At 40.4% G+C, this 16,728-nt stretch overlaps 2 protein-coding genes across 4 annotated transcripts in view; both read right to left on the reverse strand.

Moving 5' to 3' along the window:
- ITGA1 (integrin subunit alpha 1) overlaps positions 1 to 16,728 on the reverse strand; it is a 164,297-nt gene that overhangs the window by 135,660 nt on the left and 11,909 nt on the right. The window lies entirely within an intron of this gene.
- PELO (pelota mRNA surveillance and ribosome rescue factor) lies at positions 11,974 to 16,711 on the reverse strand. Its single transcript, XM_014837613.3, has 2 exons — positions 15,595 to 16,711; positions 11,974 to 15,307 (listed from the first exon to the last, which is right to left on the reverse strand). Exons 1-2 carry the CDS (start codon positions 16,318 to 16,320, stop codon positions 14,876 to 14,878), a joined length of 1,158 nt encoding a protein of 385 aa, XP_014693099.1. The 5' UTR covers positions 16,321 to 16,711; the 3' UTR covers positions 11,974 to 14,875.

Here is a 16,728-nt window from a genome sequence, read left to right on the forward strand (position 1 = left end):
GAAAACATTACTCTGAAGAAAACCCCCATCTGCTGTAGCCAGTCATAATACAGACAGACTTTTACTAGTATTATTTTTCCCATGAACCAGGATAAAAGTGAAAAGGCCTGAGAGGGAATAAACACACCACTTTCCAGAAATACAGAGTATTGGAAAAGAGCTTTGCTATCTCCCCAGGAGGATTACACCTCCAAGACTCTAGGAGGAGATGTGCAAGCAAATCAGCTCTGAGATGTGCTCCTCCCCTCTGAACACGGCCGCATGGTCCTTCCTTGGTAACTAGGGCCCTGGTCTCTATTCTAAGGAATGGCTGGGGTGGATGATGATGGGCTTGTTGACTCTTTCAGCCTGTGAGTGAGCTCTTAATTGACTACTTCACAAAACAGTCCACTTAATAGCCCTCGATTCCTTATCCTTCCCCATGAATGAATGAGTTTTCAGCGTGTTCATGTTGGGTGAGGGGCAACATGAAAATCTGCTGCCAAGGCTCAGGAACAATTCTTTTAGATGAATAGAAATAAACACTAACTTGATGGTTTAAGCTCTTAACTACGAGTGGCTTATATGTCCAACTGTCTGTAAGACATCATTAATTTTCATCTTTCATTGGTTTCCTTTCAGGATTGAAAATGTACTCAGTGTTTGTGGACATTTATTGAGTTCCAAGGAGATAAATTTTAGATATAGCATATAAAACAGATAAAATGCCTTGAGCACTTACTTTGGGCCAAGCATTATAAAAGTGTCAATAATCTCACTTAATTTTCAGAAAACCCTATTAGGTTGGCACTTAGCTTCCAGGTGAGGAAACACTGAAATGGTCAGTATTAGAGATACTGAACCCAGGTGGTCTAACTCCAGAGCCTTCACCCTCAAGCACTACCTAATACTCTCTCCCTGTTATATGTTGTTCCTGCCTTTATGGAGTTTTTGTGACTAAGTTTCTGTTTAGTGATGCATTATAAATTAACCTTCCTTAATTTATCAAGAGTATAAGTCCACTTGTAATTACTAATTTTATTTTGTAAGAGAACCTCATATTATCAAATTGCATCATAAACACAACTACCATGACCATAAAGACGTCTTACAATTAGGTACCTCCTTGGAGGAACAGTTTCAGATGATTGAATTGAGAAAGGTGATGACCTCATTGTTTTAGGATATAAGAATCATCTGGAAAGGATGATCGCTAAGTAGACATTCAGTTACATTCAATGTGGAAAGGCTTAGATCAATGTTTTCCAAACACGGGAGAAGAGATCGACCCTTCTCCATTCTTCCAACAAAGGCTCCAAAACTAGAGCCAAGACCAGTCCTGGGTAGGAATGTAGTCACCAGTGCTCCTCCCAACAACCACCCAAGCAAAGACCTCTCCTACCAAAGCCAGTCATGACCAGAGATGCTAAAGAGATGAACATGAGAGTGCAGGGTTGCTAGACAGCCAGTTAAATTTGAATCTAAGATAAACAACAAATAATTTTTTTAGAATAAGTATGTCCCGTACACTGTTTCCCTCACCCCATAAATTTGGCGACCTTAGAAAGGTGCGAGAGAAGCTCCTGCTGTATGTTTTATATTTTTAACTTTGGCTCACTTCCAAATTTAGATTTAACTGTAGGAGAGTAAAAAGCCCGATGGGTCTTGTTCTTTTAAATTTTTGTGGCCTACTCGGCTTAGCAGTTGCTGCCCGACAGGACATCTGGATACATTTGCTAGTTCCTCCTCCTCCATGCTGGAAGTTTGAGAGCTGATTGAAAAACAATGTTTAGGCCAAGGACAAGTGTGTTGGGAGTGGGGAGGTACAACATCATCTTCCTCTTTCCTGGCTTCCATTTCCTTCCAGAACCAAATGTCAGCTGGGGAAAAGCAGAGATAAGAGCTGTAAGCGGCCTGAGGTGACCTCAAGAAGACCTGAGACTGTAGAAGCCAAGCTTTCCCTGAGTCTCCGGCACTTCCGTCATGCTCCTGGAGGAATACCAAATCTCTCACTGAGAATTTCTCAGGCTGAAAATTTAGAGATCAACTGACCTCCACAGCTGGTCAGGTGCCCAGATGGTACATCTGGTACAAAGATGCAATAGCAAGGAGGAATAAAACAAAGTTAAACAGAGCTCTAAGTTAAACACGTCCAGGTATTTTGCTTAAATCATATTTACTCCTTGGAACTCTATGAAGAAAGTTTTATCAATTTTCCCATTTACAGATTGAAGCTCATAAATAGATTTGAGGATCATAAAGGTAACATGATTTGCCCAAGGTCACGGAGCTCATCTGCAGCAGAGCTAAGCGTTTCTTAGTTCAGAGCCAATGTTCTTACCACTGCTGCCTAGCGAGTGAGTGAAAGAAGACATTCAGAGGTGGCCCATCCTCCAATACCATCTTCCCAGGTGATTCCAGCCAATTATGATGTCTTCCTGTTGTCAACAATTGTAGTTTTGCTCTCTGTACAATATATGATTTTGCCATCTTGTTCTGTATTACATCATTCTTGCATCCCAAGATTTATAAGCTCCATCCTTTAAGGAGTGGGAACCAAGTTCTCTAATTTTTTGTAAACCCCCACTGTAACTAGTAACACATGTGCATGTAAAAGGCATCAATAAACATTCACAAACTGGTCACTATTAGTCCTCATTGTGAGTTTCTCATAGCAAGTCCAAGATACGTAAAGGTATAGACATATTCTAGAAGGAGGCATTAAAGCCAAAGAAATACATTCCCCTCAACAACTTTTTAAAGTTGCCTTTTCAGCAGTGGAGATCAATTAACCCACAATTTCACAATTTTTTCTATGTTCCACCTCTTTTTTTCTTAGCCAGACAGCTGACTGGTATTGTGGCCACAGAAGACACTAAAGCCAACTGGCCTACTCCACGATGAAGCAACATGGTTGAACCTGGCTGTAGGTAAGGAACACCTGGGAAGTTTTTTAAATGGAATGATGCCTGGGCCCCTTTCCCAAACAGTCTGACTTAATTGTCTGGGGGTGGGGCCCAGTCATCTCTGATTTTAAAACCCTAGTTGACTCTAATATGCTGCCTGGTCTGAGAACCACAGGCCAAACTGAAAGAACATTCCAGTAAAAATAAAGACCTGTGTTTTCTCATTGCCTAATTCTTTGGGACAGCAAGCAAAGTCGATAGGAGAGAAGAATAACAAGAAGGAAAGTGGCAAGTCTATGCCACTTGGCATGCCACTGGAATGTGGCAAACTATTCAAAAATATTTGTAAACCTCAAAATTTTTGTGCACCTATTGACAAAGCGTTTTAAACAACTATTTCTCCCCTAATGCTCAAGTTTTAAGGCCTCCAACAACTTTGAAAATATGGGAGTATTTGGCAAAGCATTCCAAATAAATGACCCTCTGCTCTGGAATTTGCTCCTTCTATCAGGCTGCTCTCTTTAGTAGTCAGCCAAACCCCAAATCTGGCAGCTTTTGGAATATGGTGCAAAACAGATTCTTTTTAAACCTGAGAGTCACTGAGGATTTATTTTGCTGGAAAGATATGACTTTTAAAAATAATAAGCAACTATTGCTACTGTACCAAATAGAATCAGAGATCTGCAAGAGTGACTACGAATTCAAAAGCCACTCGTCTTCCCTCGTTCTACTAATGAAGAAACAGGTTCGAAAGGATGAAATGATTTCCTCAAGTCACACAACCTACTGGCAGGGCCTGGGCACATCCTGAACTCCTGATTCACAGGCCAGTTCTGATATTTGCTCGACCACAGCCAGAGTCCTCTGAGAATGGTGTGGAAGATTTTTTCTGTGATTCATAGTTGGTTATTCACAAATGCAATGTTTTTGCAAATGCTTATATATCTTCTGTAACTGTAGCCAACAGTGTGTACATTACATTGTAATTTTTGGTGGGCAACATCTGTTCCATAGTCTCAAGTATAAAATCTGGTTATGTTACTTTCTTCTTTTTTTGAGGAAGATTATCCCTGAGCTAACATCTGTCACCAATCCTCCTCTTTTTGTTGAGGAGGATTGGTCCTGAGCTAACACCCGTGCCCATCTTCCTCTATTTTATATGTGGGATGCCTGCCACAGCATGGCCTGATAAGAGATGCGTAGGTCTGCACCTGGGATCCAAACCGGCAAACCCAGGGCCACCGAAGTGGAGTGTGTGAGTTTAACCACTATGCCACCAGGCTGGCCCCTATGTTACTTTCTTGATCCTGACAATAAAAAGTTTCTAATTCATCTAGAAGGGCATATGTGAACCCTTGCATCAAATGCATATCTAAGAGCTTTAAAGCCACAACAAACCATTACAAAAAGGCCATGTCTCTCTCCACATCACCTGCCTACTCACCCCATTTCCCACTATGTTTGACTGTGACCTAGGTAAAGTATAGGAGCCAGAGAGAGGGATGAAAACGATTCCCAGAAAGGCAAGAAACATTCTAATACTCATGAAGCTCTATTAAGTTCTAGGCAAGGAGTTAGACCCAGAGTGAGAAATTTACTATGGTGATAACAGACTCATTTTCTTAAAAATATATGACTACATTTAATGAGGCAGATAACTAATTTTGTCTCAGTTCTTCCCACTTCCCCACATTCCACACGTTATTCCATTTCCTTTCACTCAGACTGAGAATACCATTGGGACACAAAGGGTCACAGAACTGTTCCCAGAGTTCATTCTTCCTCCTAAAATATATTGTGCTCTTTCTCCCTTCTGCAGAAAATTTCCTTTCCCTCCACCACACCCAAATCCATGTTGGCCATTTAGTGAAATACACAACTTAAGAGAGAAGTTGCTATTGTTTATTAAGGTGTTTTCCTGAATTTTACACCAAGGATAAAATGATGAACTAAGAGAAGAAAGACCCCAGTGGGTCTTCCTGCTGTCCAGCCTCTGGGCCTTCCCAGAACCCAGGCAGCTCTCTGTCACTCCTTCCTGACAGCAGGCCCCGCAGTCTGCTTCCATTTGCCTGAGGTGGCTGCCACCACCTACTCTATCCTCGACATCCTTTTTCCCAAGAATGGCTGTGGAGTGGGACATGACGTCCTATGCTTCTCCCCTCACCATCCCCTTCCTTGCTGTCCTGAAAAAAGCAACAAACTCTCTTTTCTGGTTTAACCGTTTTGCTGTTAGTCATGAAAGAGAAACAGGAAATAAACAAAAACACGGAAAATACAAAGCTCCCAGAATCTTTCAAAGTCCTTTCAGTCAAGGTCCTTGGTCCATATTTCTGATTCCACTGATGCCTTTTTCCCTTCTTCTGAGGGTAGGACGTGATGCAATCTCCTTTCTCCAGGATGTCTCCTCTCCTCAGGTTTGTTGACTCTTTACTATAAATATTTAACATCTAGAGAGCTCAGGGCTTACAGGGATCACTACACAGAAGAAAAAAACGTTACCAAGTAAATCTGAGAGGCTTTAAAAGAGGAATGACCTCAGTTCCCTTGCCTCATCTCTCTAGAAAGTAATGGAAGATCAGTGTGAGCTTCTGGAATTTATCATTTTAAGCTCTGACAGCATTGCCTCAGAGAAGCCAGGCTGAGTTAAGAGCACCCTCTGAGCTCCCATATTCCTGCACAGTTCTTATTCCTGCATTTCTTATTTCACACTCCTGCACCTATTGCAGGAATTTTGTGAATGCTTGTTTACCATCTGTTGCCCATCCTAGACTGGGTTTCCCTGGAAAGAAGGGACTGTGATCATCTCTATAATAAGTTTGCAGAGTGCCTGCTCCATAGTAGCTGCTTAGGAAATGTGTGCCAGAAGAATGGAATGGTTCTCAGAAGCAGAAAGGCAGGAGGCAGAGTTTTTCTCTAGCAGAAGATAGACATTCCTCCAAGGAATAAACAACCCGACTTCAAAGCTGGGTTCAGGTCTCAGTGATGCTGCTGAGACGGACACTGTCTTGCCCCAAAATGAAGAATTATTTGATAAATAAGGAGGGTTACGGCATTTTAAAATCCCACATTGTTTCCTGTTTTTCTACCCCAACCACCTCCCAATGTGCACTGGTGACAAGAAAATGGGTAAGAAATCAGAATAGGATGAATCAAACAGGAAGGGGGGCCCTACAAAAAACTGCTGTTTGTGTGTCTTAGAGCAAGTTACCAACCCTCTCTGGGCCTCAGTTTACATCCACATCATGAAGTGAGTCAGATGACATTTAAGTTTCCTTATAGTGTTAACCTTCTATGATTCTAAATGATCCAGAGCCATGTACCGTGATGTATTTTCAATCTTCCTCTCCTCCACCTCATAAAAAAAAAGTGATTTCTACCATTCTCAACGATACACTCGAAGAGGAAGAAAAAATTATAAATTATGGTCACAGGATCAATGAGCTGAAACACAAGATTAAAATATGTTTTATATCCACAAAGCAATTTTTCACAGTGGTGTCAAACAAAAAGTTCTAGTCAATGTTTACACTAGGACTTGATGAAAAATTCCAGACATAAAACTTCTGGAACTCAGACTTGAACTCAGAGGACCTCCCACCTCTAAATAAATTTTACAACTAAAATCTATTGGGATTTTTTTTCCTTAATAAGAGTTCATCTTTCAACAGTTATTTGAGTTTTCTTATTGGGACAATCATGGTATAGTAAAACTCTGGCTACCTGGAACTCTCATTCTAGGTATGACAGATAGCTAAAGAATTCTTTAAGTGCCACTATCTTTTAATAATTTTAGAGGAAAATCATTTTGAAAGACATTATATTTCCTTGACTTCTTTAACAGAATACACTGAATGTAATTCAATCTTTTCCTCAGTATGAACATCAGTTACTGTAACCCAGTCATGTCCTCAGGCCCCAGTGAAATACTTTTAAGCCTTAGACCTTTTTTTCTTTTGATGGTGCTTTAGGATCCACCTGAGCTGTCAGCTGTCACTTTTCATTACTGTCACCTCCATGTCAGCTGGGCCACTTATGGTCGGTCATCTCTCCCTTAATATTTAATTTGCTGATTAAAGGCAGGGAAAGTTTTCTTAATTATTCTTTGCATGTCTAAGGGTAGCATAGTTCCTGCTACTTAAGGTACTTAGCAAATGTTTGTTGAAAGAATCCATTAATAAACATAGTAAGTTTAAAAATTTTAAAAAAAAAGGTTGCTAAAACTAGGTGTGAAATAATAATAGATGCTGAGTAAAGGCTTGAGAGGCTTGCTCTAATACACAGACTTGCAACAGTTTCTGTACACGTTCTAATTCTCAACTATACTCCAGATAGAGTAGAGTGCCATAGGATTGAGTTCCTCATTTTTCATGAGAGATGAAAAATGATATTGGTAGGTTTACAAACAACATATGAAATGATAGCATAAACTTCAGCCAATTATATAAAATTTAGTGTTATCAAATAATTCTTCTATTTCTAGGCACACTTGACCTACTCCAAACAGAAAATAGATGAATGGAACTGGCGTTCTTATATTTTTTAGGGAGTTGCTTGATTGCGCACCTCATCACACCCACGAGCTATGTGATTTTGGACAAATTATTTAGTCTCTTTTAATCTCAGTTTGCTTATCTGAAAATAGTAATGACAAAACCTTTCTCACAGGGTGCTTGAAAGAATTAAATATTCATTTTAAAGCACTTATCATAGGCCTGGCCCTTAATAAGCACGAAGTTACTTTTATTGTGATACATGGTCTGTTCTGGGAGTTGAGACAGTGGTGCCAACCAGTTGTGTGCACGGCCCGGCGATGTGGCTGCAAAGACATTTTTCTCTTGTATTTGCTGTCTGGCAGACACTGCTGTGCCTCACTACTGGATATTTTGGGACCAAATATGGCACTGTAAATTGAAATAAGCTCTAAAGCTTGAAGTCTTCTAAGTTTCCTACGTCACAGAAAACAGGAATTTCTATTACACCAGCATTCTAAAGAACGGGATTTCAATGTAATGTTAAAATGATGAAGAAAAGGGAACTTGAAAAAAGACTGGTAATCCAAGTCCCCACAATTTATTATAAAGATCGCAATCTTTAGCAACTGGCATCTGGAAATATACAACCTTCCCGTACTGAGGCCAATGATTATGGAATTAAAACACTCACTGTCAAAAACAAAAATGATAGCTTCAAATCTGTATGCAGCTAAAGTATTGCACACAAAAGTGAATTTTCCTCGAAAAACGCATTAGTTTCTCCTCAATTTAAATGAACAAATTCACGATATCCCCATTTCTTTCCCAGTGTTATTTATCACAACAAAATATACTAACATGTTTCTTAAAATAGAGAAATTAAATACTGCAATATAAATGGGCTATCTTACAAATTGTTATACTCACATATCTATAAAGAGCACTCTAAAATATGGATGAGAATACAGACAGTGATACTATATCAAAAACTCCCTAAAAAGAAAGAATTCTTGCTATTCTTTCTTTAGATACGAGATTTTATGATCTCCACTTCAGCTTAACAAATATCTTTTGGTGCCAATGTTTTTTCATGGTCTTTCTAATCTATCTCCTTACTGAACTCGGCCAATTTCTTTTTTACTTCTAGTGAAGTTTACCCGCTACTTGATGATTATGTTAAGTAACTCCTCAGATTGTCTTCCTTGCTAAATTCCAACACTGTTACTATAGATCCTACTTTCCAACCTATTAACTAGCTGTATAGTTGCTTTTGATTCTTTTCTTTTTCTTTTTTTTGGTGAGGAAGATTTTCACTGAGCTAACATCTGTGCCAATCTTCCTCTATTTTATAAGTGGGATGCTGCCACGGCATGACTTGCTGAGCAGTGTGTAGGTCCACGCTCTGGATCTGAACCTGTGAATCCCAGGCCACCGAAGCTGAGTGTGCGAACTTGACCATTATGCCACTGGGTTGGCCCCCTTGATTTTTTTCTAAATAAGGCATCTTTAATACACAAAAACATTATATGTGCATCTCAACTCCTCTTGAAATCATTTTGGCTTTTCAGTAACACTTTCGCACTAAACTTCTGAACTGACAAGTCATCAGTATTGACTCAGTACACATGATGCATTAAGAAAATCTTGAATAATACTTTTCTAAAATATAGTAGTCCCCCCTTATTTATGGTTTTGCTTTCCGTGGTTTCAGTTACCCTCGGTCAACCGTGGTCTGAAACTATTAAATGGAAAATTCCAGAAATAAACAAGTCACAAATTTTAAATTGCTCGCCTTCTGAGTAGCATGATGAAATCTCGAGCCATCCTGCTTTGTCCCGCCCAGGTTGTGAACTGTCCCTTTGTCCAGTGTACCTATGCTGTATACACTGCCCACCCATTAGTCACGTAGCAGGGGTCTCGATTATCAGATCGATTGTCACAGTATAGGTATCACAATGCTTATGTTCAAATAACCCTTATTTTACTTAATAATGGCCCTAAAACACAAGAGGAGTGATGCTGGCAATTCGGATATGCCAGAGAAAGTCATAAAGTGCTCCCAATAAGTGAAAAGGTAAAAGTTCTCAACTTAAGGAAAGAAAAACATTGTATGCTGAGGTTGCTAAGATTACGGTAATTTTTATTACAGTGTATTGTTATAATTGTCCTATGTTATTAGTTGCTAATCTCTTACTGTGCCTAATTTATAAATTAAACTTTATAATAAGTAGGTATGTAAAGGAAAAAACAGTATAAACAGGATTTGATGCTATCCGAGGCTTCAGGCATCCGCTGGGGGTCTTAGAATGTATCCCATGTGTATAAGGGGGGACTACAATACTAAATCTCCTAGAATAGTTAAAAACTGAATCATAGCATAAAGTTTAAGTATGCTGTCATCAATATGAAGAAAACTATTTTATTTAGGGTTTTAAAAACTTTATCTGAAATTGTGGTTCTTTTTTTAGTTGCTCTTCAAGTCTTCACTTTAGCTCTTGACCACTTGGGAACTCACTTACTGAAAAATGCGTTATCAACAAAACTACGGGCTGAGCAAAATCAAGTTTTAAAACAAATACAAATAAAACCTTGCAAAATTTATGCCACAATTATGACACCTGCAGTTCTGCAGGGAGTAAAAGAGGAAGTGGTGAGGGAAGGCAAAGACATCACATTAAGATGGGGAGCACGGACACTAAGGGTCCAATAGCAGTAACGCGCTCTAACCCTGGCCTGAATAAGATAGAACTTGCTAATAATTCCTGTACTTGGGAATCCTAAAAAAATCTCTTAATAAATTCAATTTTCTATCCCCCCCAATCTTTTTTTAACTAGAACTTTCATATACTAAATTTCTAAATGTAAAAGTTTAATAAGACCCGCTTAAAAGCCAAATACAAAATTTGGTGTTTGCCCTAAAACTTAGAACTTTTTTATCTTAAGAACTTTTAAAAACTCAATTTCTATGAAATCAACACTAGCTATTCTCCATGCATATCTGTAGTACACTATGGGGATCTGGGTAGGGGAAAAAATAATTATCGACCATATTAACTATTGGAATACATAAACATCTCCGCTTTGAATGATTATAATACAGATAATAGTCAAGTAGTATTTAAAGAGATTAAATATTGCCGTTTCCCTAGGCTTCTGTGCCTGGTCCTCTTTTTGTCTAGCTTTACTAATTCTTGCGAGGTCATTTTTTTTTTCTTTACGATTTCAGGTCTACTTATGTGCTGACAATTCGTGTCATTATCCCCAGCCAAGCGCTTTTTCCTGAACCTCAGGCCTGTATGCATAATTGCCTAAGAGACGTTCATAGATTCATTCATTTGGTCATTCATTTAGTCAAAAATTCTTTGAGCATCTACTCTGTGCCAGGGATTGTTCTCAGCATTGGTGATAGAGCAATGAGCCTAACAGACAACACTCTCTGCCCTCATGAAAGTTACGTTCTAGACAGATGATAAGCAAAACAACTAAGTGAAAAAAGTGTTATAGAGAAAAATAAGACAAGGAAGGGCTTGGATGGGAATCTGGGAGAAGGTACATTTTTTTAAAAGGCTGTTTGGGAAGACTTTACTACGTAGGTGACATGTGAGCAAAAACCTGAAGGGAGTAAGGAAGTGAGTGTACAGAACTCTGGAGGGAAAGCACCAGGTGTCCCACAAGCACATCAAACCAGATGCACAACTGAACTACTCTTTCTCTTTCCAAGTCGGCTTCTCTTCCTCTATTTCCTGTCTTTGAATTGTGCCATCACCTCTCCCACCATTCAAGAAAAAAAGCTGAGATTTACCACTTGACCCTACTCGTTCCGTAACTGAACAATAAACAGCCCAAGGCCCTTTGACCCCATGTCCTATCCTAATATCTCCTATTGACTTCTTTCCATCCCTATAGCAAGGATTATTGTTACTGCCTTGTTCAGGCCAACATCATTTTTCCTTTGGATTCTTCTAATATCCATTGTCTTAACTGCTCTTCTTGCCTCCAATCTTTCTTCCTCCAACCCATCCTTGATGCTACCCAACAAGGAGGTTTGTGAAATGCAGTTTATCATGCCATTCCCCGGCTTCCACTTTTCGGTGGTTCTTCATTATGGACAAACCCCTGCTCTTCACCGTGGCACGGAGGGTCTAACGTGATTCGCACACTTGCCCTGCAGTCCTCTGCCTAATCTCTCCAGGTTTCTCACTGTCTTAGGTAAATTTACTGGCTCTAGCTCTGTGAAGTTCCTCCTAAAAGCGAGCCCTTACACACCTTCTACAAGTTACTTCGATAACAGTGATCTGTTTACATGTTTGTCTTTCCTAAACCCAGCTTGGTGCTTGGTTCAAAGCAGGCACTAAAAAAATGAATGGCTAATATTAAACATATTCCCCTTAATGACTGCTATAATATAAATATGTACACCCCATATCTAAGCTCCAGCCACAGGAAAAAGGGTTCCTCTCTCCTCAAACCCTCAGAATCACCTTAGGAACTCCTCAACATATTCTGAGACTGAATACAAACAGCCAGTCTTATTTGCTGGGAAAACCATCCATTTAAAAGCACAGCACTCCTTTTCCAGTAACAGCTTCTACTTCGGGGAATTCACGTATACACCATTTCATTTGTGCACTTTTATTTTTAGCAACAAAGAGAATTTCAGTTCCAGAATACATGAATTGCAGAAATTATGTCACTTCTGTCAAAGAAACTTTGAGGTTTGAGAGAAATCGTCATAGTGATTAAAAAAGGAAACTAAAGTTAGTGATAGGAAGTAAGTAGAGACAAAGGAAAGGTAGCTTTACAAAGCTACTCTAGCGGGATCTGAGAGGAAAAAGATCCAACTTACATATAAGGGGGTAATGAAAGTGTAATCCATAATCAACAATCCAGACATAAAATCAGCAAAATATTTAACATATAAATGGTGGACCAGGAATAGCAAAACATAGTTTGATATGTATCATATGTAGAGCAAAATAAAACAGTTTGCAAGCTTCTCATTTATTGCGCCTAGTGGGGTAGCAAATGTTTGTTCACAACAAGAACCTGATGGTGAATGGAAATTTACAGTACATGATAGCAGGAGAGGTATGTTACTGGTAGTGTTTCCATTTGTTACTACATAGTCATTCCTTATTAATAAATAGCAATTGGAATTAGACAACTGAGTACAATTTCCAAAGACTTATGGTTCATTTTGTTTTTTAGATAACAGTAAAAATTATTAGAATTTTTACTTTTATATGCTTGTCTCCATTTTGATATTTCTACCTATGCATCTAGGACAATTTATACTCTTGATAATGGTACAAAATGTAACTTTTTAAAAATAGAAATTCTCAAAGATATTTTAAATACTTTGTAGACATAAAAAACAGGGTTTTATTTAGAGAAGTGTTATGGAGAGTTAAACTGAATATTGGCTGGTTAACTCTCTCGAAAGACCTCAAAACTCAAATTGTTTTCTCTATGGCTGGCAACCCCAGCCAGAGATTTACCAGCATAGGGAGAATAAACTATAGCTTATTTTTGTCAGATTTTATTATGCACAGCAATCAACTGAAGATGTTAAAATACAGATTGCATCTCAGTAGGTCCAGGATAGAGCCCTGGATTCCAGGGCTGCTGCTGGTCCACAGACCATACACTTTTGAATAGCAAGGCCTTCAGTGGCTCTCAGCCTTTATGCCTATTGGAATCACCTGGGGAGGTTTAAACACTTCTAGGGGTGAAAGGTTATTTAATCTGGGGTCCAATCTGTATACTGAGTTTTAAAAGCTCCCGAGAGATTAACAAGCAGCTCAATGTGTGAACCTATGGCCTAAAATGCATTGGTTAGGTCTACTGGTACGTTTTATCTCCCCTGGCTTCTATTACCGTAAGTACCACAGCTCGGAATAACCAGTACATAGATTATGAGAATAATAGATGCTACAAATCTCCATATTCTTACTGAGAATATGATCCATTATCAATCAGGTTCTAACATTAAGAATCTTAGTGGCTTCGTTTCTATACTCCTATCAAATTATTTAATAACATACTTTTAATAATACTTTCAAGTTAAATATTCATGGAATTATAATGAAATAATCTGAACTATTTTTAGATTAGGAGGTAGATATGTAAAAATGTGATTTTAAAGTATATGAGGTGTCTATTCCTAATTACAGAAAAAAAGGTTCAGATTAGTTAGGAAGTTTATAAAAAATAATCCCCAAACCTGGTACTTACACCAGGAGAAAAGCCCAGACAGAAAGGAAAAGCAAACGTTTACTCAGCATCCCTACTTGAAGTGGGTACCACTGATCCTGGAGTTACAAACTAAATTAGCACTCTGTCTTCATAAGGCCTTTCCTAATTACTGTGCTATGGTGAGGTTTATAAATGGTTAAGATGCAGTTCCATTCCTAGGCTCCCTCCCTAACTCTTAGAAATGCACATCAAAAATACTTAATAAAAAAAATATTGTAAACTCTCAGGTATTTGCAGAAATTCCCTAATTGTACTAAATAGTACTGGAGTTCAAGTCAACTGCCATATATTAACAATGTGACTTACTCGAACTTTCTGTTCTGAACAGGCTTTCTCACCCCTAAAATAGGGTGTAGAGAAAGTGCAATAAGAATGTGAAACACAGACTAACGCCACATACAAATATAAGATAGCATTAAGTCTATGACGAACGAAAAAATAAATACATAAATAGTGTGGCAGTGCAAAGAAATGGGGACTACTTCCAGCTTTGCCATTAGCCACGTGACAAGCAAATCATACGCCTTAGTCTCATTTTAAAAATAAAGATGCCTCAAATAGATTATCTTGAGAATCCCCAGCAGCTCACAACTCTATGATCTAAAAATACCTGATTAAGTGGTCCTCTATAGCAAATATGATTAATTCTACCACAAAAACACCAAGAGCTTACTTTTAACATGATTGGTTTAACAAGTCTCCTAAGAAAAATACCATTTTAAACTTGTCTTCAAGAAAAGTCTACTAATTATTTGGCTATAATTTAATAGCAAATAAACTTAAAAAATGGGGAGTGTAGGGGAATTTGGGAGAAAAGGGATCAATAAAAGCAGTGTAAGAAACACTATGCAGAATTAAAATAATGTAAATTGAGGATAATGAAATATTAAAAAGCTTTTCCTAAGGAAAACTATTTCAAAGCATGAAGCAATGGGATTTTATGATCTATCCTAAAGAATATATAGGCGTTCTTATTAAATACACAAAATGTTTTTCATTACTGCAGGTAACTCATAATTCCTATATAAAATTATCCTAATTAATAAAGATGGTATACCGTACTTGGAGATTATTTCCTTTTAATTTATTCTTTAGTCTGAACACATGCCCTGCCAACCACAGAATACCTAGTGAGACTAAACACATGAGAAATCCCTGTTAAGGACCACAAAGTGTCACTCTCGCAGCTCCCGGTCACAAGGATGCTGAGAAAATGTAAGAGGGAAGGAGACCCAAGGTTGTCTGGATTCTAAGTTCCAATCATTAATCTTCTTCAGAACTGGAATCATCCTCTTGGTCAGAGAGTTCAGGGACAGGGAAGCGGAGAATGGCAGCTACTCCAGTCAACTGGCTGAGCTGTTCCCCAGAGACATGAAGACTGGAGAATATCCTAACAGTGCCTGCATTCTCTTTCACGCTGTCCACCAGCTTCACATACCGGCTCCGAGTGGCCACATCCTGGTGCCTGAAGAGCTCATCGCTGATGAGCAATGTGTCAATTGCCATGGCCTCATTGGCCTTCTCCACCTGCTTGAGTCCATAAAAAGCTCGGTCTGGTTCATGTTGTAACATTTTATAGAAGTCATCCAAGGCTTTTACTTCCCCAGCAGCTTTAGTGTCTGAAAGGCGGCTAGCCACGGCAGGGTCACAAAGGGCCTCCTTCAGGGAGTACTTGTGTCCAGAGGAGGCATGGACCTGGAATCACAAGGATAAAAGTGAGACGAAGGAATCTCTCAGAGCACCCAGTAATCAGCCCACGATGACCTAAAGCCAACAGCTTTAGGTTTAAGGACTTCAGCAAAGTTTACTATATAATTTGCTAGCTATTTAACAGTTCTCCTTTCATTATCTCATTTACCATCCCAGTCAAGTAAAGACTGTCTCCTCTCCTCTTGTACTTTTCCCAGTTTTAAAACTTTTAGAAGTAGTTTCTACAAATCCCTCTGCCCATTCTTAACCATCCCTGGGTAAGACTGTTTTACCTGAAGGAATTTGGACCGGTTTTCCAGGAGCACTTTGTTGTCGGTCTTCACGGCTTGTTGAAACATGTAGTCGCAGAACTGCTCCCTCACAAATCCGGGGCTGGCCACCAGGATGCACTTTACAACATCGAAGTGGATGTGGCGCTGGATGGCCTGGACCACCTGTTCATAGAACCGCTCCAAGGCCCGGTCATGCTGGGAGCAGTTGCCCTTCCGTTTCCGAGGGATGTTCACCTCCACCTTGGCCCGAGTGAGGGTCATGCTGGGAGTGACTAAGCAGATATGGGCGAGGCCTTCCTGCATGACCACAGCTGCCACATCGGCGCTCCAGGCTGGGTCACAGGCCTGCTCGATGCGCTCCAGAACGACACTGTCCCACTGTTTCTTGGCCAGGGTGAACTGGCGGTTGGGCTCCAGCTCGATGGTGTGGTAAGCCCCCATCTTGACATACTCATTCTCTTGGATGTTGGTCCCCTTGACCCGCAGCTGGCAGGCCTGAGAGTCGAAGTCGATGGCCTCCACGCACAGAGTGAGGGTAGTGCGGACCCGGTTGCTTCCCACGCTGCCCGTGGAGGACTCGGTCTGTACCTTGCGGATGGTGGAGGCGCGCAAGCTGTCGCCCACCTGCACTAGATTGTAGGTGTGCCACATGTCCTCCGGCTCCTCGGGGACCAGGGTCACCTGGCCCGCATTGTCTTTCTCGATGTCCTTCCTCACGAGCCTCATGACCTTGGCAGGGGCTCGCTGCCGGCACAAGAGGAACCGAGGGGGTCCCCACCGGGCCGGGGGCAGGGAGGGGAAAGGAAGTCTAGGCCGGGAAGGGGGCGGGGTCCGCTTCCTACAGCACTTGCCTGGCGGAAAGGGACTACTCTACGTCCAACTCAAGCGGGCGAGGCGGAGCACCAGCCTTTCCTCCCTCAGTCTCCGGCGCGCCGCGCGAAACCGGCACGAGAAACACCGCAGCGAACGCCGTACTCCCCGCGGTTCCAGCCGCCAGCACGAATCAAGCGGCTGATGCAATGAGGGCGCATGCGCACGTCTTACGCACCAAGGGGGAGGCGGGGCCGCAGTTTGCGCGTGCGCAAGCGGGCAGGCGCCCCTGACAGACGAACCAGCTAAGGAAAGGTCGCGGAA

This window comes from Equus asinus, chromosome 10 (genome assembly GCF_041296235.1).
Source record: "Equus asinus isolate D_3611 breed Donkey chromosome 10, EquAss-T2T_v2, whole genome shotgun sequence".
NCBI classification, from domain to species: Eukaryota; Metazoa; Chordata; class Mammalia; order Perissodactyla; family Equidae; genus Equus; species Equus asinus.

Excerpts from the sequence above, each read along its gene's own strand:
- PELO (XM_014837613.3), bottom strand. The coding sequence starts at position 16,320 with ATGAGGCTCGTGAGGAAGGACATCGAGAAAGACAATGCGGGCCAGGTG. Across the intron at positions 15,308-15,594 it reads ACCGGTCCAAATTCCTTCAG|GTCCATGCCTCCTCTGGACA; the intron begins GTAAAACAGTCT and ends TTGTGATTCCAG.